The following is a 25,851-nucleotide window of genomic DNA, read 5'->3' on the forward strand; positions in this document are numbered from 1 at the left end:
GAAGACCAGGGGGAGGCAGAGAGGAGCTTGCATCTCTGCAGCACCCAGGAGTGGAGGAACAAAAATGCTCATCCAGTTCAACACACTAGGACATCATGTTGTAGTTCCACAAGCTAACAATGCTGCAGATAGAGTCCTTGCTTGCTTGGGGTGGGATGAGGTTTCACCTCACCCACAGGACCAGGAGAGATTGCAGAACTCACAGTGTTATTGTGTCTCACCCCTCTGCCCTGGAGTGGCTTTCCCTGAAGCCAGAAGGGCTTTGCTGCCTTGGGCCCATGGGTGATCCTGGAAGAGACTGGGATTTTGGTTCACAAACAAGCATGTTCATTTGTGGGTAGTCAGTTGTGGATAACTTATGGCTGCCTGTAGAGTTGGAGTTAGTGCTCCCTTCCCTGTTTGTGTACTCTTGGGACTCCTGGCAGAGGTGTCGGCAAGGCCACACCATGACCAGTGGCATTAACAGTCTGACCCTCTGGCCCTGTGTCATTGCCCGTTCACATAGCCCTTTCATCACATTAGGAGTGGAAGCCTCTTCCAGAGCAAGTACAGCACAGCTTGAGGCAGGGAGTGGGGAGGTGCATGGAGTGAGCGAGCAAGCTGTGGAGGTCAGCGTTCAGCCTACAGAGTTTCTGCTGCTCCCAGATCAAAGCTATCACTTCAGCTCATTTGTTTCTGAGATGCCCTAATGAAGTTCTGAAATAATTTGCCTTCGGTGAGTGGGTCTGGGCTTGGAGCCATTACAAATTTTTTTGACTGACCCCCCTGCAAAAAAACCCAACCTTCCAGCTCCTTGGTCCAAATGGAAATTTCCTCTGGAAAGGGTCTGCTTTTGAACTACAGTTTTCTACAGAATGTTTTGGGGTTTTGTCAAAAACTACAAACTTTACTTTTGGGGTTTTAATCTCTTTTGGCAAAACATGTTTTTAAATAGTGTTGGGAGGGCTCAGTGGAAACCTACAAAAATCAAAGAAACATATTGTTGAAAGAGCCACTTTATTTTTCATGTTCACTGATTTTTTTCCCCCAGCAAAAAGCCTTTTCCCCCCAATCGGGTATCACAAGAAAGTCTCTGCTTGGCCTTTATGAGTGTCCTTCATCCATGTTTAGCCCAGGTTTCCCCTGGTTTTCTTGAATTCAAGGACCAAGTGGCAGCCAGCTGGGGTGTTTCTGGAATCCAATCTGAGTTGCCAACAAGTTGTTTTGCCCTTTAACTGTTGTCAGTGCTTCCAGAATAATGAGGTTGCCTGTTAAATCAGCACCGAGGTGCCAACTGAATCTCTGTGGGACAATATCCGGGAAGGGAAAATTGCACAAGGGGTCTGTGAGAATAGGGACTTACTGGAGGTCTGATTAATTCTACACCAGCGCTTCAGGTCCTTCCAGGTTGGCAGTCCCTGTGACTGCCATGCTGTGCCTATATCCTGGCTGGTAAATCCCATCCTAGCTACAAGCCAACAAACCTTCCCATGACAAAATGAGGTTGCGGGGTGGGGGTCCATGGCAGGTCTTCTGGGATGTCCCCAGCTCGATTGTAATGCGTGATGCTGACAGAACAGTTCTAGAGGCAAAACCTAGCAGAGCCTCTCCTTCTGCTGTGGCATCCACAAGAAGAAGCTGAGAAAAATGACTCTTCCTAATAAAGCAAAGGGATTTTGTTGGGCATCTCAGGTGTTGGAAAAGGTAGCCAGCTTTCCACCAGCCCGGCAGAACGTGTAGCACTGTGGAGCCCTGCTCTGTGGAAAAGCAGGCCGCAGTCCATCAGCTTGGGCGTATTGGGCTGCACAGTTGTCCAGACCTGCCTGGTAGGAGTCAGTGCCTAGGTAAAAGGAAGTATTGGCAATAGCACAGTCTTGGTCCAGAGGTTCTGACACTGGGCCCCTGTTCAACCACTGAGTATCAGTCCTTCCTGGAAAACCAGCAGGAGGCTTAGAAGAGACCTGGACCCCTAGAGCAGACCACCCCTGTTTACCTGCCTGCTTTCCCTTAGGACAGTCAATGGATGCGTGAGAGGGAAGGCTTTGGGCTCTGTCTCTCGCTAGGTGAATTTTGAGCACTGTAGCCAGGTTAGAGACCAGAAGCCTTGACCAAGAAAGGGCAGTGAAGGAGAACCTGATTTGCCTATATGTAAATTACACCATCGTGTAAGGGGAAGGTGTTTGCTAACAAAGCAGAAGATCTGTGGTATGAATGGGATTAAAAACTATGTTAATTACAGCTAACTCTGCTCACAGGCATAGTGAGGGCTGTGGGAATCCAACAATGCTTTGGAAGTTAAGTGACCTGTAAATGTTCCCTATTAGGAGCATTACTGGATGTCCTTGCTGGTCTCCCAAGTACCTGGAGTGCCAATTTTTACCATAACTAATGTACAGAGAAGTAGCACCAAGAAAACCCACTAATAGGCCCCGTTATGCTGGGTACTGCACAACTACACAACAAAGAGACAGTCCCTGCCTCACAGACAGACAGAGGAGCAACAGTGGACACTGGGCAGTGATCTCAGCATACCAGGTGCCTTGCTGCTGTCTACTCAGTTGGCCTAATAAAAAATGTCACATCTAACCAAAGAACTTCGCCTGCCTATGTCCTTAGATCAACACAGCTACAACCAAAAATTCAGCTTTCTGCTGTCAGGCAGTCAGGGAACACCCTTTGCCCTGACTCATGTTTTCATTTCTTCTGTATTTTTCAGGGCTCCTTGCACCAGGAGAGCATCCTGACTGCATCACCCAAGATGCTGCTCCCCTCCTCTGCCCAGCTGCCTGACCTGGGGACGCCCCTGTCTGCCCACCACCAGATGCAGCTTCTCCAGCAGCTCCTACAGCAACAGCAGCAACAGACCCAAGTGGCTGTGGCTCAGGTTCGCCCCTCTCTATTTGTGACGTTATGATTATTAGGTGGGATCCCAGAGTATGCAGATGCCTCGCAGGGGCATTTTAGAAGCAGGAGGCTTGGGAAGGAGCAGGGAGATGGCTTGGGGATAAGTCAGAGGATGGTGCAGCAGGTTCTGAGTGAAAATGTTCCTATGTAATGTTCTGGATCTTGGAGTTACACCCTGCAGTAAAGGTGATTTTGCTATGATCTAGCCTGCAGTGAGCCCCTAATCCGCAGAGGAGCATTCTTCTCCTTCCCCTTCAGCACCTCATTAACATGCTGACACATGGTGAGACTCCTGGATCAGGGAGGGCAAGCCTTCCTATGCTACAGGATTCATGGGCAGCAGTGATAAGTGGGCCTGGCAGAGAAGACACTGGGGCCCAGTCCTGGGTTGGTGGCCTCTTTCTTCAACACAGACCTGGTCTCTCTCACCTTCTGGCAGCATGTGGGTAGCTTGATGTGCCAGTTAGTATTATGGAACTGATCTGCAGCATTAAAGGCTGCCCTGTATATTGGGTCACAGATCTTATAGCCTATAATACAGGCTGTAGCACTTTCCTGAACTAAATCCTGTTAAAACTAGAGTCGATTTCCTAGCAAAACATCCAATCTTAGTATGCAAATCTCCAGGGAGTGAGAGTCCACCACACTTACTCAGCTGTTCTGGAGGTAATTACCCTCTGGTAACGTGCTAGTCTGAATTTGTCAAGCTTCACCTATCAGCTCTTAGATCTTGAATCTAGTGGATCCCACGACCCTGTTACCTTAAGTATTTTGTCCCATAAAGGTACTAATAGACTGTGATCAAGTCACCCTTTAACCTTCTCTTGTTTAATACTAAACAGGAGGAACTTCTGGAGTCTCACTCTATAAGAGACGTTATCCAGTATTTAAATCCATCTTGGGCCTCACCTCTAACCCCAGTTTATCAGCCTTCTCCCTGAGTTGTGAATACAACATCTGGACACAGCGATCACACCCATCCCAAATAGAGAGGCAGTAGAACCTTCCTGCTCCTACTGCCAATTGCCCTGGTTTTCAGTAGATCCCAGGATGGATGGCATTGCCTCAAAATCATGCTGGGAGTTCATGAGTAGCCATTCATCAGCCAGGACCCCCAAGTTCTTTGCAGAATCACTGCTTCCCAGGACAGAGTCCCCAGTCCTACAGATTCAGACCAGATTGTTTGTTCACAGATATGGGGATTTACATTCAGCCATATTACAGCACATCTTATTTGCTTGCCTCCCCGTTTATTAAACAATCCCAATGACTTTGTATCCGTGCTCCTTCCCTCTCTTTATTTACCCCCTTTTCCAATCTCTTTGTCTTGCACAAACCCTATCAGTACTTTCATGCTCTCTTCGAGGTCATGGCCAAAAATTTTAAATAGCATGGGACCAAAAAAAACCCCCCTAGTAGACACACATCCACTCAGATGATTCCCCATCTGAATACCTATCAGCAAGCCACTTTTGAATTGATTTAGTGCATGCCATTTTAATTGTGTTTCATTCTAATCTATTAATCAAAATACGAGGCGGGATCAGACCTGATTCCTTTCAGGAGTTGAAGTATGTTCCCTCGTCACTCTTACCTTTGCCAGGCGAACCTGTAGTCTCATCAGAAAAAGGCTACTGAGTACATGTGTCGGTATCTATTTTCTATAAAATCCCTATACTGAATGGCATTAATTATACTGAGCTCTTTTATTTCTTTATTAATCAAGTCCAGTGTCAGCCATTCCATTATTTTGCATAGGATCAATGTCAGGCAGATGGATCTATAATTACGCAGATCATCCTATAATTACCTGGGTTGTAATTACAAGGATGTGAATGAAATGCCATTTGGATCTCACATGGCCCCCTCCCCTGTCCCTGCCAGCTCTCTGCTAGAACAGGCCTTGTTCGGTTCCCCATCAGTGCTTCCAGTCTGGCTGGAGTGAACCATATTTCTCTTCTCAGCATCCATGGAAAAAACACTTTCCTGACCTGAGGGGTTATAATTAACCAGCATTAGCTGGGAGTCAGGGAGCACAACAGAACACTGTGGAGCCTCTCTGAAATTCCTCGCAGGAGCCTCACTCTTAGGAAGTGTTTCCTAACACCTGGCTGTAAAGTTTCTCGCTTGGCAGTTACAGGAATTTTCATCTCCCCTCCTCTGAAGGGAGGATCCAGGCCTGTGCCTCCTATCCCATTCTCTCTGTGAGTGATGCAGTTTGGGCACCGATTGCTTCTTCTCCTCCCAGCCAGTGCTGGATATGATCTGTGTCCTCTCCCTAGATGCCTGGCATGAAGGTGGCCATCCCACTGAGAGAAAGGAAGATGTTTTTACCTCTGACATGCTTGACAATGAGCCTTGGCACCTGTTCAGCTTTTAATTGCTATTCTGTTACTGCTGGCATATCCCAGGGTTTTTGCTTCATCCACCCAGTGGGCAACACCCTCCAAAGGACTGTAATGTAGCTCCTCTCCTGGGCTGGAGAGGAAAGCTACGCCAGCACTTACCTGGAGCACAACAGATCTTGTGGCATGCCTTGACTCTCCATATAGGACTCCTTGCTGTAGATAATGTGAAAAGAGAATGTAAGGTCCCATATACCCCCCTGCCACTGGGCCAGTCAGGGACTTCTGGGAGGAGTGACTGGACACTGACAGTGGTGGAATGGGCGATGTGCTTACTAGCATTCGGTGCTGAATGGCTGCAAGGTCAGGAAGGACCTTGTGTTGTCCTGGCTTTCAGAGACCAGCATCTTCATGGCTCTCTCAGAATCCCTTCTGTCCCTTCTCTTACTTGCTGGTCCCAGAGCAGATGATCAGTGAGCATGTGACAGAAGCTTTCCATTGCTTTATGGAGGAAGCACGGGGAGGAGGATGAAACCAGAGCTCTGGTTTGGTCTGGGTTTGGCCTGAGCTCCCACCTTGTAGCCTCTGCTTGGACATCCTATCTTCTGGCATCATTGTGTCAGGTAAACTGGGAGTGCTGACTTCACTCCCCTTTTACTATGAAAAATCCTTGCTCTGGCCTGCCAAGAGTATAATGATTGTGACAGTCCATCAGGTGAGGGTGCCCAGGCACTGTGAAGTAGAGTAAAGGATACCTGCCTGCCTTGATGCTGCTCCAGGTAGCAAAGTGGTTCCAGTGGACTCATGCCATCTACTCCAAAGAAGGGTTCTGTGCCAGAGGCACAGGAGGTTGTGGGCTGCACAGGAGAAGCAAAGCTGTCTTTGGACCCTGGCCTGCCCTAGGGGCAGCAGCTCACAGCATAGTTAGTATAAGCAGAACAACCCAGTAGCTGTGCAGTGAGGGGACTTGCCCTTCCAACAGCACCTATAAGGTCAACTTTCTAGGCCAAGGGTAGCCAGCCTGCACCATGGGCAGTCTGTGTGTAGTACACAGCGTACTGGGGAGGGAGCAGAAAGTACAGTGGCAGAAAAGGCAGGAAGCAGAAAACAAAGTGGCAGATTGAGCAGGGAGAACAGGGAAGGAAGCAGAAGGCAGAGTAGCAGATTGGGTAGGGGAAAGGGGATCAGAGAGGCACTCAGGGAGGGTTATTTGTGGCATACCAGGCAAATGTTGGACCCCACTGTTCTAGGCACTCTTGCTGCGTTGGTTTTTGTTAAATCCTAACTTGCCTGGCTCCCTTGTGCATGTGGCTGGCTACACTGGCCCTGGGGAATGCAGCACTCTGAGTCTCAAATAGGCAATCAGCTTGTGACAAGGGGATTCATCAATTTTTTCCACTCCCATGGTGTCCATGTGATGCTGTGTCCTTGTTCTGAGCCTGTCCTGGGGAAGGAGGCAGCGGTTCGCTGGCCTCACTCTTAGCCTGGGAAGCTGAGTGAGCTGGGTGCTGGGCTGCTGTCTTTGCTCACATCCAGAACAGGCACTTTGGAAAAGCTTCTGCTTCTTTTTTGGGACAGCCAAGATGAGGCAGCTGTTCCCAGTAGGGGAAGTGGGTTTTGTGAAATAGAAATGGCTTGGAGAATTGTTTGACCTTGGGTATTCTCTGAGGCATCAGAGCCCTATGGGACAGACTGCCTGTGTCACTCAGGTGCCAGGTTGCCTTGCCCAACCCTCTAGTTCAGAAAATTGCAAGTTGACTCTGATGCTCCCAGCTCCTAATGGCAAGGACCTGGACAAAGAACTGGGAAGTCTGAGCTCCTCAGAGGGCACTGAGCTGGAGGGCCCTGCAGATGGGGAGTTCCTGTAGGCTTAGAGGGGTGCAGACATACAACTCTTTAGCACCCACTGGGAGTTCCAAGCTCCCAGTTCTCTGCTGTGGGCAGGTTGCATTCCTGGCTGTCTGGACAACAGGCAGTGCTCCCTGGCATAGTGCCCACTGCCTCTCCCTGTCTGTCCCACAGGTTCATTTGCTGAAGGACCAGCTGGCCGCAGAGGCAGCAGCACGGCTAGAAGCCCAGGCTCGAGTGCACCAGCTCCTACTGCAGAACAAGGATTTGCTGCAGCACATCTCACTGCTGGTCAAGCAGGTGCAGGAGCTGGAGCTGAAGTTGTCAGGAAGCAACACCAGTAAGAGCTCCTTCCCCTTCCTCCCTCCCAGCCACCAACAAAAGGAATCCCGGTGCACAGCATGGAGAGATCTGCAGCTGGTGCCTGTGAAGCATCACCAAGGTGCAGCATCTGCTGTGTCCTGGAGGACCCCAAGATCCCTGTCCCCTACCCCTGTCCTACTGCTGAGTTCCTGTTTTAGGGTTCCCCAGTCCTCCCATTACAAGAGCCAGGATCCACCCCATAGACATAAGTAGGAGGGGTCATTGCATAGCCCTGTCTGAGCATCTCCAGTGCTCTGCATCCCTGCTGTTGTTCATCAGCACACAACATGCATATCTCGTCTGAGCTCAGCCAGCGCCCAGGAAGGTCAGTGGAAAGTCTCTGGCTGGATTTGACGGAGGCATGTTCAAGCCCTTAATGACCAGACCAGTCTGATGTGAATGGGAGAGTATCACCACAATGATTAGTGCGTGTAGAGAAGCATTCTAAGTATGGTATGTTTGGTGGGGATAGTTTATGTCTATGTAGCATGGTGCTTGCATATAGTGTAGGAGTGCAGATGTGTAAAGAGTGTTTGTAGAGTGTTATGTATAAATGAGTATATAGGAGGGTTTGTGGATAGTGGCAGAGCACAAGTGCATAAGGGGTAAGTGCGTAGGCTGCAGGGGCCTGAGGTGGAGGAGTGCATGTCTAAAGTGTGCATAGGAGTGCAGTGCATGAGGTGTTTGTGTGTAGAGTGGGTGCTCAGGGTGCAGCTTATAGGGTGGATGTGTCAAGGTGCAGGTGCATAGGACTGCAGATGCTCAGTAAGTTTGTGTAGAAGGGTGCAATGCACACACTGTTTGTGGATACAGTGGGTGAGTGTAAGGTGGGAGACCAGTCCCTCACCCCGACTCCCTGAGACACCTGACACAGCAGAGAGATGAGTAGGAAGCTGTGGTGGGTGGATGAAGGGCTATGGTTTGTCATCTGGGCTGGCAGACATGCCATGTTGGGGCAGTTGGCCATGCCCTGGGCTGGTCCCACTGCTCTCTCAGCCTGCTTTTCTCTTGCAGTGGGCTCCCAAGACAGCCTGTTGGAGATTACCTTCCGCTCCAATGTTCTGCCTGTGCTCTGTGACCCCAGCACCCCGAAGCCTGAAGACATTCATCTGCCGCAGCTGGGCCATGGCTCTGACTTTTCCGGCACCCTGGGCAGCCCCATAGGTAGGAGTGACTGCTTGGTGAAACTGGAGTGCTATCGCTTCCTGCCCAACTCCATGCCTGCCCCGCAGGAACAGGTCCTGGGCAGCCTGGAGCTCATCAAGTTCCGCGAGTCGGGCATTGCCTCGGAGTACGAGTCCAACACGGATGAGAGTGAGGAGCATGACTCGTGGTCCCAGGAGGAGCCACCACACCTGCTCAACGTCCGGCCCAAGCAGGACCTGGGCGACAGCCTGGAGGATGAGATTGCAGTGTAGGGCCTGGCTGGGGAATTGTAGAGCAACCAGCGCCCATGACAGTGCGGGGGAGCACTGGCCCCTTGTCTCCTTACTGAGGAAGGGGTGGGAGAGCCCCGAGGAGGTGGGAGCAGGGTGGGGGGTGGTGCCTGGGACGGCAGGAAAGCAGCTGCTGGACAGCAGAGCTAAATTCAGTGCTTTAGGCCTTTTTGTGAAATGTTTCTCTACCCCCTACAACTCCTGCCCTCCCGGAGGGCCTAGGTGCTGGAAGTCCAGTGCCTGTCCCAGGAGCAAGATCTGATGGCGTGTTGCTGGGTCCTCCTCTCTTAGGGCAGGGCAGCCCACTGTGACAGGAGCTGGGCACAGATGCAGACACACCACCTCCCACATGGGCAGTCCCATCACCACTCTGCCAAGCATTTGGCTAGGCTGGAGAAGCTTCTGCTGTCTCCCAGGCTCCATAGGGAGTGACTAGGAAACCTAGGGCTGCCTGGGCACTACCTCAGGATGGATGGTGAAGGGTAATAACTGCCTTGGCCTGGCCTGGCCTGGGTACACTGCGGGGATATGAAGCAACTAGTGTCCTGTGCTCCTGCCAGTGGGGGTCAGGGGATGAGCAGTTCCCACGCCTACTCCCAGGGGCACAAGTTTTACACACTAGTCTTTGGATGCTTTTGCCCTGGGTGGTGCCAGTTTCAGGAGGAGAGTGTGAGCTGGGGTCAGAGACCTATCAGCCAGCTGCTTGTGTTATTGCCAGTCTGCCTGAGGCTGAGGCCTCCCAGCTTTGTGAACCTTTGATTGGAACTCAAGAAGAGCACATGGGCCTGGATGCAGCTGTGTCACTGAGGGGTGGGCTGTGGCTTTGTAGGGAGAGGCCTGGGGAGAGTGCTGTGGGGCTGCTACAGGTACTGGAATGGGCCATCATGGGAAGGAGGCCCATGCCTAGTGAAGAAACTGCCTATGGAGAGAGTTATATGTGGATGGGCCCTAGGCCACATGGCTAGTCAGGGCCTCCCACCAGCCAGGAACTATTATGAACCGTGGCCCAGCCAAAAGCCTCAGTAGCCACCATATGACTCCCAATTTTTGTCGGGGTTCTGGGCAGTTTTAGGAGCCTAGCTTTAGTCCACCCAAATCTGGCAATTCGAGCCACTAGCCATAGTATCACAGACATTAACAGTGAAGGCTGGGGAAGCAGTTTTACCTTTCAGAGGTCAGGTCAAGCTTAGGTGTCTTATCCTTGATGCAGTTTTATCACTGTGGATATTTTCTTTATCCACATTAATCTTTAGTCCCTTTCTGAATCCTGCTTAGCTGTTGGCCTCCCTGGAATCCTCTGGCACAGAGTTCCACAGGTTACCTGTGCATTGCACTAACACGCAGGGATTCTGCTTCTCAGTTGCCTTCTTTTTTCATTGAGCATCCCCTTGATTTTTGCATGGAGACCTTCCTTCTTTGCACCAGTCAGTCTTTGTGCTACTTGCAACTAGGGGCCCCCTGGGCTCATCTCCTCTGACTGCTAAATAGGGTTAGGGTGGGGTGAGTGAAGGGTCACAGAGAAGCCCAGGAAATGTTGTGGGGGGAAATCACAACTTTTAATCTTTTCCTTCTGTCAGCATAAGGGAGCTTTTCATGGCCTTTGGGCCCCTTCCTGTTTCTGTTGTTTCATGAGAGGGGGTAACCCCAGCTGACCTCTGCAGTCTACGAACACCATTGATGTCTGTGATGATGTATATCGGTGTAGGTACTTCTCTGGGCTATGGTATGTGACCAGCTCACAGTCTTTAATGCACAAGGTGAGGTGGAGCAAAGCTCTTGCCCCTTTTGTACAGAGGAGGACCTGAGGCACAGAGAGACCAAGTGATTTGGGCACATGGTACATTTGTGGCAGAGCAGGGGAAAATTCCCAGGCTTTCACCTTAATCCCCAGGTTATCCCCCATTCTTTGGCAGTCCTGTCTTCTGTGTTGTCCTCCATCCCAGTCTTTACACAGCTTGCTGTATGGCTTGCTGTTCTGAAGGCAGCATCAGTGAACAGCTGATCTCTTTGACTCTACAGTTGTTTCTCCCTGAACAGTCCCAGTTCATCCAAACCCTGTCCATGCACACGAAGCAACTCAGATCATTCTTTCCAGCCTGCCTCAAACTCTGTTGGTGAAACTGAATGCCGCCCCTACCCCCTTTGCCCATACCGCTCTGGCCCCCCATAGCCTGGTCACGTTTCTGCCCTCCCTCACTGCCCTCTTTGGGTTTGACTAACCTCAGCCATTTTGTGTTTTGTCGACCCTCCACCCTCCCAGATCACTGAACACAGTGCAACAGAGCCGTGCAAAGATCTCACCCTTATTTTTCTTTCTTTTCCTTTGCATAAAACATGCAAATCAAATACAAAAAAAGTCACAAACACAGTGAAGGAGTCAGGAAGTTCCAAATGTGAAGGGAGCCAAACACTTCCCCCACGGCTTTATAAATCATAAAAGTCACTCCAATCCTCTTACGGACTGGAGATCTTGGCTCTAGAGCAGAAGCATGTTATTTCTTCCTGTTTGTTTACAGTCTAAAATATTCCAAAGGATGTGCGACCTGGCTCGGTTTCTGTTTTAGGAGACTGCTTCTCTGGGTATTCCTTGCTAGGTGCAGGATATTGGTTTTGATATGATGGTCCAAGGATAGGAGAGAACTGAGATATGTGAGGTGAGGTAATGTCTGTTATTGAATCAGGTTATATAATTGGAAGAGAAAGACAACAAGTGTTCGGGCTTCAGATGCCCTAACTTAGGTCTTAAGTATGTGGTTTCTTACCCCCTCTCATTGTATTAATGCTGACTGTCAGCTGGCAGATGTGAGTCCCCAAGAAAAGGTTTCATTAAGAGAAATGCCTGTTGATGATTTGGTAGGGGCCTTTCCTACAAAGGTACAAGCCAGCAGCCATGGGTGACTGCACTGCGAGTGTTGGAATGTATTGCTGGAGGGACCTTGCTGGGACGGCACCATCTACCCTGAAGGCAGGAATAGGTGGGTTGCCAGGGTAAGTGGAGGGAGAGAGGAAAGGAGCAGTGGCTATGGGCAGATAGTAAAGAAAGCAGGAATAGCAGCAGGGGAGCAGGTGGGAATGGGTGCAGTTTGGGAGAGATGGAAAGAGTTTAAGTGCTGAGGCAGTGGAGGGGAAGCTGAAGTAGGATGGAGAGGACTGCTAACTCTGGGCAGTTGTCATGCAAAGACTTAGGGAGTAGGGAGGGCAATGGGAAGAGAGAATGGAGACCTTGACTGAGAGAGGAAAGGGGGCATCATGGAGCACCAGGCTGGAAAGCAAAGGCACTAAGTCATGCTGCTTTTGACAGCAGGGATAGCCCCAGGCACTTGGGTGACAGGCCCCAGAAATCAAAAGATTGGCTTTCAAATAATAAACACAAGGCTCTCTTCCTTTTCTGTCTAGTTTCTGAGCCTCCGGGGTGCCCTCAAGTCACATTCTCATGTTTTTTTCTGCAGCCCTCAGGGCTAGAAACCTGCTTTTTTTAGTAGATAGATAAGAGCTGAGCTTTTACCATAATCATTGGACTACAGGGGGGCTATGACTTTCAGGTTGTCAGCCAGCCATTCCACCGTATGCAGAGCTGGTTGCACTCACAAATAGTGTAGATTTGGTGGGGGTGCAAAAGGACACTCTCACAAACGCAGCTTTTCTACACCTACTTTTCCAGCCAAGGCAAATACTTGAGGCTAGCAAAAAAATGCATGCCTTGCTCCTGTGAGCACAGCTGGGGGACACCTTTTGGTCACTGAACCTTCAGACTGTAGGATGTTTACTCTTCAGAGAACCTGTTTCCAAGGAGGGAGGGCTGCTTTGTGGCACAGTTTCCTGGTTATATTGACTGCTTGGCAGTTGTTTGCCCAGCCTGGACATGCGATGTTGATTTTTAATGACTCTTTGAAGGGGGAGCTGATTAGAAGCCCACTGGGGTGCATGGTGGGAGAGAGGTGGTGGCAGGTGTCCTGGATACCAGCTTCCAAATGACGTTCTGATAGCTACGCCATTCCAACTGTGCTCCTGCAGGTTGAACACTGACATGTGAACAGGTGCCAGGAGCTGCTTAATTGCTGTGTGTCACATACTGTAAGGCTCAGCACTGGAGTTACACTAATGAAAGAGAAGCCAGCCAGGGCTCCAGGGATGATGCCATTAAAGAGACAGGATCTGGGGAGGGAGACAGGTGGCCTGGTTATTAACAGCAAACAGACCCTGTTTACAGACTCCTCAGGGTACGTGGGAGGAGATCAAAAAATTCCTTATTCCAACCCCCTCCACCCCACCCCATGTGTCCTACCTCCTCTCCTGCATCCCACTTCAGAGCCAGTACTTTGTGCTGCCAGTCTGCCAGTCAGGTTTCAGGCTTTGCCAGCTAACAACCTGTCCCCGTCTCAGCAAGTATGTCGTGGGATGCTTGTTCTACAAGAGCCCATAGCCCTGATCACCCCCCCTGCCTTTCCTGAGATCTTTAGCTGTTGCCCATCACTGCAGTATTTGGGTGTCTCCCAAGAGACAATGGCTAATGTGTTAGTCAGCCAGGACCTGTCTTTCCCCTCTGCTCCCCCAGAGGCACTTGAGGACATGGGGGGTTGGTTCATTTATTTATCCTCTTTTTTACTCCCTCCTCACTTGCTTCTCTGGCCTCTCTGCCTTCTTGCCTTTGCCTTTCTGCCTGCTCTTCTTCATTGCTGGCTGTGGCAGGATTCTCCCCAAAAGGGTAGGGGTAAGGGCAGAGTGATGGAGCCTCAAGCTCACCTCCTGCCATGACAGATTCCATCTCCTGTTGAGAAAGCTCCATCTCTTGCCTTCCCCTGGGGTCTCCCTGGCATTGGCAGCTCTTGAAGAGCCCAGGAGCCAGGGCAGGTCAGTGATGTGCTGCATGCAGCTTTGTCTAGCACAGGGGATGTAGATGAGGAACTGGCTGTGAAGCCATGCTCTGAGGGATCAGGGCAGTGAGTGAGCACAGGATGCTGTCCAGGGTGGCTGAGGGGGTGGGCTGTGGAAGCTTGGCTGTGAGGCACGTTTTATGGGGTCAGGGCACAGAGGGGTGTCTGGGTGCTCAAATCTCTCCAGCTGGGATAGCTGAGGGGTTGGTTTTAACAACCTAGGGCAGGCTCCTTGTACAGAAGGCAAGGTGATGCGAATTTCTTAGTGTTTGCTATTCCTCTGCTCACCAGTATCACTTCCATCTCACCCCTGTTCCATCTGGGAACAGTTTTCATTCAGCCAGGCAGGGGGTGGGTTGGGAGAGAGTGCTGTCTGCCCACACTTTGTGTGGGGCACTCTGGTCAGAGAGAGTAGGTTGGGAGGGATTTGGGAAGCACTTTTGTTGATCTGGAACTTGAAGTAGCTCAGAGCTCCTCTGGGTGATTGGCCTCGTGGACAAGATGGTGGGGTTACCATGATCAGGGCTGCATGTGGGCCTGTCCCTACTAAGACAATCACGGTCTCCCAATGGGCCTGTGGGCCTGCCATTCACAGTGCCATCAGCAAGAGAAGAGCAGTGCAGAGTGGGTCCTAATAGCCTGTCATCAGTCCTGGCACACAGTTAGAACAACAGGAGAGAGGATTCAAGGCCAGGAGAAGGGCATGCATGTGAAAAGGGAAAGGAGGGAGTGAGAGAGAGAGAGAGAAGCAAGGGAGATAAAGGCAGCGATGAGACATGAGGGGGCCAGGGGATGGGTTTGTAGGGAGATTTTAATAAGGGTTTAGAGCTCTGGGCTTTGACAGGGGTGTCAAATGGAGGGTGAGGGCACTGAACAGCACCAGAAGGAAGTCATAGTTTAATCCATAGTCTAGTCTACCCTGCTTTTTGGGGCAGGTGCAGCCCCATTTCCCCCTCTCCTTTTCCGCCATCCCCGGTTTCTGTTCCCCAGCTCACACTCGCTTTGCATCAGCACAGGCAGCAGAAGGGAAAACCATCAATGGCAGGGGAGGGAGCTGGAGCTTCAGTGACCTTGGGATCCTGCTAGGAAGATGTACATGTCAGTGGGAGCCTCTCTAACCACTTTTCTGAGCTGGAGCCAGCTGCCTTGGGGGAGACCAGTAGCCGGGTCTCTAGCAGCTGTCTGCTCCCAGCTTCTTTCTCAGCACTCAGCTTAGCTCCTGCTTAGGCAAGGGCCAGGGTTTGGAGACAGTGATACTGGAGCCGGTCTCATTTTGGGGTGGCTGCCTTGGGATTTCTGGTCAGCAGTGCCTGGCAGAGGGGTGCAGTGTCCTGTGGTTGGAACCAGGCATCTCACTTGCTTTCGGTGCTGCTGGGACCAGGCCCCCCTACTCCAGCATCCTGCTGTCCCACGGGAGCAGGAACTGTATATGTGTAACTCATACTCCCAGTAACTCGACGTTGCCTATAAAAATCCTCTCTAGCCCCACACTTCTGTTATGGACCTTGGTGGGGTGGCGGGGGGGAGGGGGTTAAAGCTCTATTTTTTGTCCTTTTCCTACAACTCCTCTGTTGCTAACTGTTGATTCAGTCTATCTGGGAAACAGACCTGTTGATGTAAGTGCACTTAACCCCTGGGTGTTGTCATTAGCTGGTTGGCTTTTGCTAAATAAATCTTTCTATTTCTCAAGGCTTTCTGTTGTCTCTTCCTTTCTTTCTCTGTGTCTCTCTCTCCCTTGCTCCCTCTCTCTCTGAGTCACTTCCTCCACCTTCCAAACTCTAAGGCCTAGAGCAATCCAGCTATTTTTAGTCTACATGGAAGCCATCTTCCTGGAAATGGGACTTTCCATACAGTGAAACCTGTCCCATGAAACCAGCCCAAGTTGGATCCAGCTGAACAGGAGTCCCTGAGGCACTTCCCAACAGTCCCTTATGGCATGGTGTGGCACACTGGAGCCACTTTGGGGAGCAGGTTCCACTGTAGATGCAGCCCCTTGCTGTGCTGCTGTCGGAGAGACTGCAGCCATTCTACCCCACTCCAGCCACTGTGACTGGGGAAGAGTTTGGGCAGGAGCTATCTCTTAGTGGTTGTTTTTTGGGGGCCTGATTCTGCTCAGGGTCTGTACAGCACTTGGACAATGCCAGAGAGGGGAGGGCCACCCTCAGTCAGGGTTTGTGCAGCACCTGATACACAATGGGCCTGGTTTGCTCATGGTCTCTACAGTGCCTGGCACAATGTGAGCTCCCTCCCTGCCCCTTCTCCCTTGGGGTCCCTCTGGATTACTGGAATGCACACATTCAGTTACAGTACTACTGATACACTGGCAGGATCTCCATTCCTTGCTGCAGGGGGAAGCTGCAGGAGGAGTTTGTGCCAGGGCTGTAGATTACAGTAGAGAGCTGTCCAGCTGGAGCTTGCAGTCCTCCCTCAGGCAAACTTTCCACTGAAGCAGCCCTTTCACAAGACTCTAGGCAAGACTAGTTTGGAGCCAGTTCTTTCAGTCCTTGGCAATATGGAGAACTCAGACCTATGCCTAGTCAGTACCCTGTATGGATGGGAAAGGAGAGGGACTGCTCCCCTCAGCTTTAAGAATGCACCAAGGGCTGACTGTCCCCCATTATAATAAATACTGTCTCTCCACCGCAGCACTGTCAAGTCCACCCGCCCTTGAGTGCAGTATGTTGGACTCAGTGTTGGCAGTTGTGCTAGAGTGGCACTCTGCCTTTCACAGCTAGCAGGTATGCCCACACATCCTACCCTACCTGCCATTTACAGTCACAGCCCCAGCCAAGCTGTAGTATGGCCAGTGATGCTTTGAGTCCCTCCGCTTCAGTTCGTACTGGAGCAGCCAAGAAGGCAGCTGTCACCCTGGCACAGAACAGGGTTGAGCCCCATTTGGTGCCATTCTCTCAGCATCCATGTACCACAGAGGGCATAGCAATTCAATCTATGCCAGATTGACATCTGTTTTGTGGCTAGAGTGACTCAGGACTGAGCTGCGTTTGGTTGGTTGTTGCTGCTGAACTTAAGCCCAGTGCAGTGATGAGCTGACTTCACAAGATGTGGCACTTGGCTACCATCTCCTCCTGCATGTCTGCAGTAATTAGTCTTTGTTACCACGGCACCAGAGCTAGGACATCTGTGTTACATTAAACAGGTGTCTGGAATCCTCTGGCTAAGGCCAGTTGGAGACCCAGAATTCTTGTTCTGGGGGAAAACCCTGAAATGTATGAAGGAAAATGTTCCCTGTCTAAATGAAAACATGTCATTTTAAGGTTTCCCATGAAATGAGGGAGTCCAATATGGTCCAGGTTTTGTTTTCTTTTTTTAAAACAAAATTGCAATGATTCCTCAATAAGTTGAGAACCTGGAAGACCTGAGAGCCACAGTTTGACCTTGAACTGAGCCTCCCAGTTCCTTCAGGGTCCTGCCTCTGCAGTAGCCTGAGAAGCAGGTGTACTGGCAAGGAAACCAGAGTATCCTTGGAAATTTGCCTGGTTTCCTTCTGGAGATTCAACAAAATCAACTTGTTCTATTGTAATGCCTCCAGCCAATTTGCCTGCCTGACTGTGTCTCATTGAGGCATGTGAAGCATGATTATGGCTTCAGGTTTGACAGGTCTAAGGCTTGTCCTGCACAGCTCCCAGGCAAACACTAGAATCATCATTATGTTTCCCTATTCCAGTTAGATGAAGGCATTTTGCTGAGTAAATTTGATCCCATGAGCAAGGCCTTTCTTGATAGTACTTTCTCTAATGATCAAGTGCACCATAGAAAGGCTGGGGATTGTCTTCTCTGAGCTCTGGAGGAAAAAAGCCAGGCAAAGCATGAGTTGACATTGTGTGTGCTAGAGCCACCTCCATTCAAACCAGTTACTGAAAGAGCAGATAGCAGGAGTGAGGAACAGAAGACATGCCTACAACCAGGACTCCCAGTCTATCTCCAAGGTCCTTCCAGGTGCCTGGGCTCTTCTGAAAGCAAGGTGGGTTTGAGACTAGGCAGGAGCTGAGAACAGAGGGACGGTGCAAGGCAGGATTTCTACACCATCACCCATAGGGCCCTGGCCTTCCTCATCTCTCTCAGAACCATGCTGGCCTTCTCCCACTTTCCAGAAGGAGCCCATGGGGCTTGAGTAGCCTCTTGGCACTTCCTTTTAACTGAGCTGTCCTCTCTTTGCATTTCTGCTCTCTCTCTCACTCCAGGTGACCTGCCTGGTTCTGTTGAGTTGTATGGCAGTCACACATAGGCGGTGGCTTTCAATATTCTCATTTTAGACTTAAGGTAGCTTTTGACTTACTCTTACATTTTCTGAAATTTCTAAAATGTTGAAGATCGGTAATAGGAATCCCTTACTAGCCTGCGGGAAGGGTGCAGGTCTGATTAGTGAAGCAGAGAGGGGACTCTGCTGGGCTGAATATGGTGACCCTGTTGGACAATAGAGACTGTGACCTGGCAAGGATGGGAGGAGACTGACCCCAGCTCATCCCAGCATGATGGCCACAGCTTCTGTGACCATGGAGGAGCTGCAGACAACTAACCCATAGGAATGAGTCTAGTCTGGATGGGGTGTTCATACCCTTGGGAGCTGCCTTCTCCCAAGCAAGAAAAGTCATCAGGAGATGACTCCTGATAATCTGATTTATTCTGGTTCTGTAATAGGGAATGAAGTGCATTATACTGTCCCCACAATGGTAACAGTGGAGACAGGGCACCCAAGCTGGTCTGGATCACTTGGGCATTTTGGTGGTGTTGAAGGGTAGCCCATCATCAGGTCGGGCCTTGCGCTCCTTCACCCACAGGGCTTTGAGCTTGTGGTAATACACCTTGCAGCTGAAGCCCTCCTTGAAGCTGCACTTGATGTGAGTCTTGAGGGCATGCAGGGTGGGGAACACGCGGCAGCATGCCACACATTTGTAGCCATTGTGAGGCAATGGCTGCCACTTCGAAGCTGTGAGGATGTCCCGGGAGGTGATGCTGTCTCGGGCTTCCCTGCCAGAACTGGTTTTCCTGCTGCTCTCATGGAGACGAGCCTTCTCCAGGGAGCATGAGGAGGAGGAGATGCTCTCTGAGAGGTCCTCAGATTGGTCAGTGTCCCAGTCACTGTCTGCCAGTGCACCTGGAAAGCTGCAGGCTCCCAGCTGGCCTGTTTTGTCCATGTCCACTAAGTAGCTGTATGGGGAAAACCAGGGCCAGTAGATGATGCAGTTACGCCCTGGTGACTCATTGCTGTGGACTTTGGTGAGGACACAAGCTACCAAGAAAAGAAGGGGCTGAAATGAATCTTCAGGGCCTGTGACCTTTGCCACAGCCAGCCTTTGTACAAAATCTGCCACAGCCTCCAGTAGCATTGGGAGTAATGCTCACCTGCTGGGAAGGAAATCTCAGAGCAGGATGACTCATGGGCTTCTCCCTCTCCTGCCAACATAGCCATTCAGGGCACCAAGACCCAGCCCTGCTCTGAGGAACTGGGCTGTTTTACAAAGCGCCCATTCTACCTTGGCCTAACCTTTTTCCTCCTCCATGAAAGGGCCCCTACTGGCTGTGGATGCTCTCATACCCTGCAGCCATCTCTGTCACATGTGGAAATGGCCAGCTTCCCTGTCTGGGCTGTGTCTGCTCCCTCAGTCCAACTTCACCCCCCAAGGATGGACATCCCCTGCCACAGGTACTCTGCAAGGCACATGCAGCGGGTTTGAGTGACGGGGCAGGCAGGCCTAGGGACATGGCTGTGGGAGGTTATGCACACACAGGACCTCACCGGGTGATGCTGCGACTGCCTGACAATGCTCCACTGGCATAGGAGCAGTGAGACGTGTCCTGGACCAGGCCCCTCAGTGGCAGCAGAAGCTTGTTGAATCCCTGCTGTGAATCCCCAGAGAAACGATGATGGTGGGGCAGGCAGGGCTTTAGCCTCTTACTAACTCCAGCTAAGGTGCAGGCCCCAGACATGCCATAAAGCTGACTTTGCCTAGCACAATAGGTTACAGGCCTTTGAAGGCTGCCCTGTGCCCCTTGTCCAGCCCTAGATCTGGCAGGTGCTATGCGAGAGTCCCCTGTGAAGTGGGAGAGACTGCGGAGGCCTTTCTGGGGCCCCGTGGCCAAGGATCAGGGGGTGAGCCCCCTGAGGTACGGGAAGCCTGAGCTTGGGTGTTTGTGCAGATGAGGGTGGTCCTGTGGGCTGTCTGGCCCAGGCCACAGTGCTGGTCATCCACTGTGCTAAGGAGTTCTGTCCCAGAGAGAGAATCCTATAGGGCAAAGCCTCCAGGGCCTTCTCCATAATCCCTGTTTTATAGGTGGAGGATGTAAGACTGCAAAAGGTCAGTGACTTGCCCGTGGTGGAAATAAGACACTGGTTTCCTGACTAACAGCCTCCTCCAGACATGGAGGAGCTGTGATCCAAGAGAACACAGAGAGGGGGAAGGAATGGAAATTTTGCTGACTGCTACCTTTGCTACTGACTCACTGTGAGACACTGGGCAAGTCACTTAGACCTCAACTTTTCAAAGGTGGTTTTGAGCATCCAAGTTTGGAAAGCTGAGACCCAATTTCCAAAAGTGCTAGGTGCTTCTTGTTCCCATTGATCTTAGTGAAAGCTGGAGATGGTCAGTATCTTTGAAAAATCTGGCTCAAGGGCTCTGGAGTAAAGCACAGGAAATCAATGCTCTTAGGAAAATACTGATCTGCTTTTGCCTCAGTCTCCCCATTTGGGCTATGGGGATACAGCTCTACCCTGATCTCACTGGGCATTTCTAGGCTGCTCTTCCTCCCTAGAAGACTTGGGGGAGTGCTGGAGAAGTGTTGAGCCATCCATTAAACTCATGCTAGCCTATGGCAGCTGCTGGGTCTTGCTGTCCCTAGGCAAGCTCCTCCTGGCCTTGTGGCACTCTCCCCATGAGCAGTTGCAGAACCTGTTACTGTCATGGACTGTAGTACTGACCCTCCCAGGCTGCTTTGGGGCCTGTGGGTCTGATGATGCCTTAAATCACACTAAACATGTTAACCTCCACCTGACCTCCTCTTCCATGGCAATGGACACAGGACACCATGCTGTGCAGTTACCTGGCAGGCTGGAGGTGCCCTTGAGGGATGGCAGATCAGGAGTGCTCTTCATAGTGCAGCTGGGTAGACATGGTCCAGAAATTGTGAGCAGGGAGAAGTTCTCCATTGTCCTCTCAAGGGTAGTGCATGGAGCAAGCTCTTCTCCTGGATGAGAGTTCCTGAGGTGGTGGAAAGCATCTGGGTGGATTGCTGATGTCCTTGATATTGTGACATCACCAGCTGACATCACAAATGGCAGCTCCGTCAGCATTAGAATGGGCATCAATTTGATGCCTGTGGCAGGAGCAAAAGTATTGTGGATCACTCACCTGGGGCCTTAGTGCTTACTTAAATGAGTCCAGATTTTGCAGCAGGTGCTCCAGGCCTGTGGAGGTCAGGTAAGATTCCCTCAGCAGACAGTGTGTTTTCTGTGCTCAGACATATTGTGGTGTAAGGGGAACATTGCACAGTCCCAGGTATTAGCAATGAGTGTGTCTGGAGAAGGGAGCGGGGACGAGATTGCTCCCATGTTATGGCATACACAGTGACTGTCCTGTGTGGGGAAGGCAGTGTTCTGTGGTTCATTGTGACACGCTGCCAGCATCCTGCAGCCTGGCCTTGTCTCTAAAGCAGTCTATGGGGTATTGTCTTTGTCTTGGAATATGCTTGGAGGTAAGAGTACTTTCCATGGCTTGGTCATATGTCAGGTCATGGAGAAAGTTGCCAGTGGAGGAACATCTGGAGGACTAAGCAGATGGTCCCACAGGCAAAGCAGCTCATTGTCCCACCCACACAGTGCTCCTACATTCAGGTTCATCCTTGCACATGTACCTGGGTCACGCACAGATAGCCTCGTGTCATTAGCCTCTACAGGGAGTTCACAAATGGGATGCAAAGTCCATATTTCGGGCCCCTAAATAAGCCACCAGGCTTAGCAAACACCGAGTACCCAGAACCTCCCTCTGGAGTCAGGGCCTGACTTTTTGATGCCCATTTCTGCAAATCTGGCTCAGCACCTCCAAGGCTTTGTGGTTAGCAGGAACAGTCAAACCAACTTTAAGACCTGGCCTTCCATACCTGCTGTTCCACAGCCACAGGTATCTTCACCTACACTCCACACTGTTGACAAAGCTCTTTCTGACTTAGCCCTGTAAGGCTCCATCAACCTCTCAGCACTTTCGTCAACCCGAGTTGTTGCCCATATACAACAAGACTGTAAAGTCCTTATCATAGAAGCTCTTAGCTCTCCTCTCTGTCTAAGCCAGTGGTTCTCAACCTTTTTAGACTCAAGGTGCCCCTTGCCAGACTCAAGGTACCTCTCCATAATTTTTGTGAATTGAGCAGTACCTCATTTTATAAACTAATTTATTTTTTACAGGATTTACTTCCTTTCAGGGGTGCAAGCAGTGGGGTGGGGAAGTAGCTAGGCAAAGAGCCTGAACCTGCACTTATCTGCTTATCTCTGTGGCACCCTTCAAAGGATCTCACAGCACCCCAGGGTGCCCTGGCACCCTGGTTAAGATTAATTGGTCTCAGCCTTGGCCTAACCCTGGTGCCAAATCATTTAGGTCACCAGTAGGCAACTTTTTCTGGCTGTGGGCCAAAATGACCCACCTTGGGTCAGTGAAGGGTGGGCAGGTGCTCTGACCCATCTGCAGCCAGCGCTTCTTTCTGTGGCAGTACAGGAAGAGCACACCCAGCTGAAGTCTCTTGTTGTTGAATGCCACTGAAATCCCAGTGGCTCCGTGGGCTGGATCCAGCCTGCAGGCTGCAGGTTGCCAGCCCCTAATTTAGATCATTCAATGGTAACTGTCAATGTGAAACAGATCTCTGTTCTGGAGTTATTTAAGTGTTATGGGTTTGCAGGGCTGTCTCCATCCTTGGAAGTCTCAGAGCATGTTCTGTCAGGGCCAAAGAGACATATACAGCATGTCTCTGAAGTGCCTTTATCTCTGAGAGATGCAGGCTGAATACCTGGGGTTCTAACTGAGCTCTATCACCTTTGATTAACTCTAGTTTCTCAGCTGCACAATGACAGTCCTCAAAGGAAGGTGGAAAGGTGCCTTGCTAGCAACTATAGTTCCTTGAGTAGCTTATCCATACAGCTCCTCATCCCAGTTTGTTCTCTGAGTTAGTGTTTATGGGGGAAGGAGCAGGAGATCGACTGCCACCCCCATACAGGCCTAAAACATGGTTTCTATCTTTACCAGCCAAAACAGTCTGACCCAGGACGTGGGGTTGAACACTGCAGGCCAACCCCAGAGCGCAGAGCATTCTGATTGGGAACCTGGGGGTCACAGCTTTTCAAAGGTGGGAGGGAGGCTTTCTAGTGAGGCAGCTGGCAGAGCTGCAGGTATGGCACTGGGTCTTTCCCAGCCTGGCTGTGTTTGATAATGGGATGAGGAGAGGAGTCTTAGGAATGGGGGAGCTGCATCAGCAGCCCTGTGGCTGGTGACATGGCTGTGTGGAGCTGTGTAGATAAATATTTAAAAGTTCTTGCCAAGTAACTCCGAAAGCAGCAGTGGCACTTCAAGGATTGCTTGGCCTCCTCTACGAATGGAAAATGTTTGAATGAAGCTGTTGGCAGGGGTGATGCTGGTGACAGCCATGGAGAAAATAAAGGAAATCTGATGCTTGCTCTGTAGTCCTTTCTCTCTAAGGCAGCCTCACAGTGAGGGAGCCTGGGAAAGGAAGAGCCAGAGAGTAGTTGCCAATCGTAGGTCTTTGTCAGGCTGCCCTCAAGCCAGTTGCAACATAAAGATCTGGTCCCTGCATCTGCTGATCTCTACCAAATAGCAATGTAAGACATCTTTCAACCACTCTCTGCCGGAGCTGAGTGCGTGATGGATTCTGTAGCTAATTCCCAGAGATGCTCTGCCCCTCCACTACTGGCTCATCTCCATGTGGAAGTTGCTGGTGTAGCATGAATTCGTGCCAACGTGACCAGCTATGGGCAGAGGTTTTGATTTCAACCAAGCTCTCTTGGGGGTAGAGGAATGCAAGGGGCCTCTGAGGTTATCAACCCTTGCTGTGATGAGCAGCTGCATCTAAGTGGCAAAGTCAATCTTGTTCACAAACACAGCCAGCTATAGGTCTCAAAGGCAATTAGGGATTTTGGCCCCCACTATTCCTATTGAGAGGCTGAGCCAGAACCTTGCTGTTCTCATGGTTAGAAACCTGCTAATTCCCATCTTAAATCTATTCAGAGACAGTTTATACCCATGTGTGCTTGTGCCAGCACTGCCTTTTAGCTTAAATAGCATTTGTCTCCTGGTTTGTTTACCCCGCTGATGTATTTATAGACAGCAATCATCTCCCCTCTCTGCCTCTCGGTTGCTAAGCTAAACCTCTAGCAATTTAGTTCAGTTCACTGTGAAGTAGTTCATACCAAGCTGAAACAAGTTGCTCCTAAACCCAAATTACGGTATTTACATGGGGCCTTGCACTGGTTTCAGTCACAGCTTAAATGAAACTGGTGTGGCTTGCTCAGGTGGGCTTGGCTTTTGGCCACAGCTTGTGAGAAAAGGTTTATTGTGGGTGGGCTGAGATGCTTTTGCTGAAGTGGGGCTTTGGGGAACAGAGCATTAGCTGGGGAGAAACAGTGCAGAGATCGGGCTATGGGCATCGTCACAACCACAGCCTAATGCCTCACAGCACCCTGGACTGTAGGAAGCATGCTGGGATTGACCTTCTGGTCTCTCGCAGTGCCTGAACAGCTGGAGAGCTGAGACATGGCTGCAGGAGGCAACTCCAGGGTCCCCACAGATTGGCCATACTGCAGATATATTCCTTCACTCCTGAAAACAGCTGGGCTCCCCAGGCTGCTTGTGTGTGAGGTCCCAGGCAGCAATGTCAGTGGTGCACACGGCTGGGGTTGGCTTGGGGTGAGCAGCTCAGGGTCCCATGGGGGTTTGTCACTGGGGAAGCCCATGAGGGGAGAAAAAGGACCTCCACCCCATGTTTGCAGCTGTCTACCCTGCAAATCATCTTTCTCTCTCTTTCTCCTGTTTGTTTATTTGCAATCTGCTTTCCGAGCCCTTTCTGGTGTCAGGTAAGAGATGCGTCCTGCACCTGTTTTTCTGTGCCAGAGTGAGCGTGGATTTCTCCTCTGCTTTCACCCTTCCCTCTTCCCCCTGATCTTGCCAGACCCTCTGCGGGTCCTGTTCCCGGGGGTCCCAAGCTAGGGGCTGCCTGCATGCATTGCTCTCCTGCTGCCCCCTGGTGGGCCTGCTCTGTTTGACAGCCCATTCTCCGTCTGCAATGACCGGGTCACTGAGGCTGCTTCTCTGCCCTCTGCTCCTACAGCACCTCTCAGAGGAGGCTGTAGAGGTTTACTAGTGGTTTGCATACACTGCTAGCATGGGTGCAGGGCTGGCACAGGGAGGCTGAGCCTATTGGGGGCTCCTGTGAGGCAGCTTAGCCTGAACACCTCCAAGAGGGTTAACGGAGGGTGTGAGCGAGAGCAGCTGGTAGCTGGCAAGTCTGGGGAATGGAAGGGCTGCCCTGGTCTGTTGGTTTTCGTGTGTGTGCCTGAATGTCACAGGCAGGGAGGCTGTCTGGCAGGGATGGGCCCAAAGACAGCCATTTTGCATGGGGACAGACCGGAAGCCCCAGGAGGGTCTTTGTCCTTAACCCTGGGCTCTGGGGAGCCTTCTCAGTCCTGGCCTTGCCCCAAGTGCCCTGTTCAAAAGAGAAGCCTGGCAGTGGTTGGAGGGAGCTGTATCGGTGCTGCCCTGTCCCCGAGGTATCTGTCTTTCAGCTGCCCGATCCAAGCTGGCCTTCTTTGCTCAGGCAGACCTGAGATTCAGGTACAGACCCAGCACAGGGCTTACAGAGGTGAAACTACTGCTAAAGAGAGTGTCATCCATCAGGTTCTGGAGCACTCTCCTCCTCTGGCCCTGCGAGCCCTTTTCTCAGGGCAGGAAGTAGCCTTGATCCCATTCAGCAGATACCAAAAAGGAAACACGGTACTTTTGTTCAGGCCTGTACTCTCACCCAGCCAGGGCTCCAGCTCCTCCCAGTACTCCTGCCCAGCTAGTGCTCCCTCTTGGGTGCGTTGGCCTG

The 25,851-nt window shown here is 51.0% G+C and overlaps 2 protein-coding genes across 3 annotated transcripts in view; one reads left to right on the plus strand and one right to left on the minus strand.

The window, feature by feature from the left end:
• The window catches only part of NOS1AP (nitric oxide synthase 1 adaptor protein), a 149,610-nt gene that overhangs the window by 116,792 nt on the left and 6,967 nt on the right, over nucleotides 1-25,851 (plus strand). For both annotated transcript variants that reach the window (XM_006014859.3, XM_006014860.3), the window contains exons 8-10: nucleotides 2,696-2,863; nucleotides 7,251-7,416; nucleotides 8,454-8,603. In XM_006014859.3, the coding sequence (XP_006014921.1) occupies nucleotides 2,696-2,863; nucleotides 7,251-7,416; nucleotides 8,454-8,603 (484 nt within the window). The remainder of the gene's footprint in view (nucleotides 1-2,695; nucleotides 2,864-7,250; nucleotides 7,417-8,453; nucleotides 8,604-25,851) is intronic.
• On the minus strand, nucleotides 18,403-21,070 carry SPATA46 (spermatogenesis associated 46). The gene is made up of 2 exons (XM_006015010.2): nucleotides 20,809-21,070; nucleotides 18,403-19,000 (listed from the first exon to the last, which is right to left on the minus strand). The coding sequence occupies exons 1-2, from the start codon at nucleotides 21,068-21,070 to the stop codon at nucleotides 18,477-18,479; spliced, it is 786 nt and encodes a 261-aa protein (XP_006015072.2). The 3' UTR covers nucleotides 18,403-18,476.

This window comes from Alligator sinensis, unplaced genomic scaffold (genome assembly GCF_000455745.1).
Source record: "Alligator sinensis unplaced genomic scaffold, ASM45574v1 scaffold647_2, whole genome shotgun sequence".
Taxonomy (NCBI): domain Eukaryota; kingdom Metazoa; phylum Chordata; order Crocodylia; family Alligatoridae; genus Alligator; species Alligator sinensis.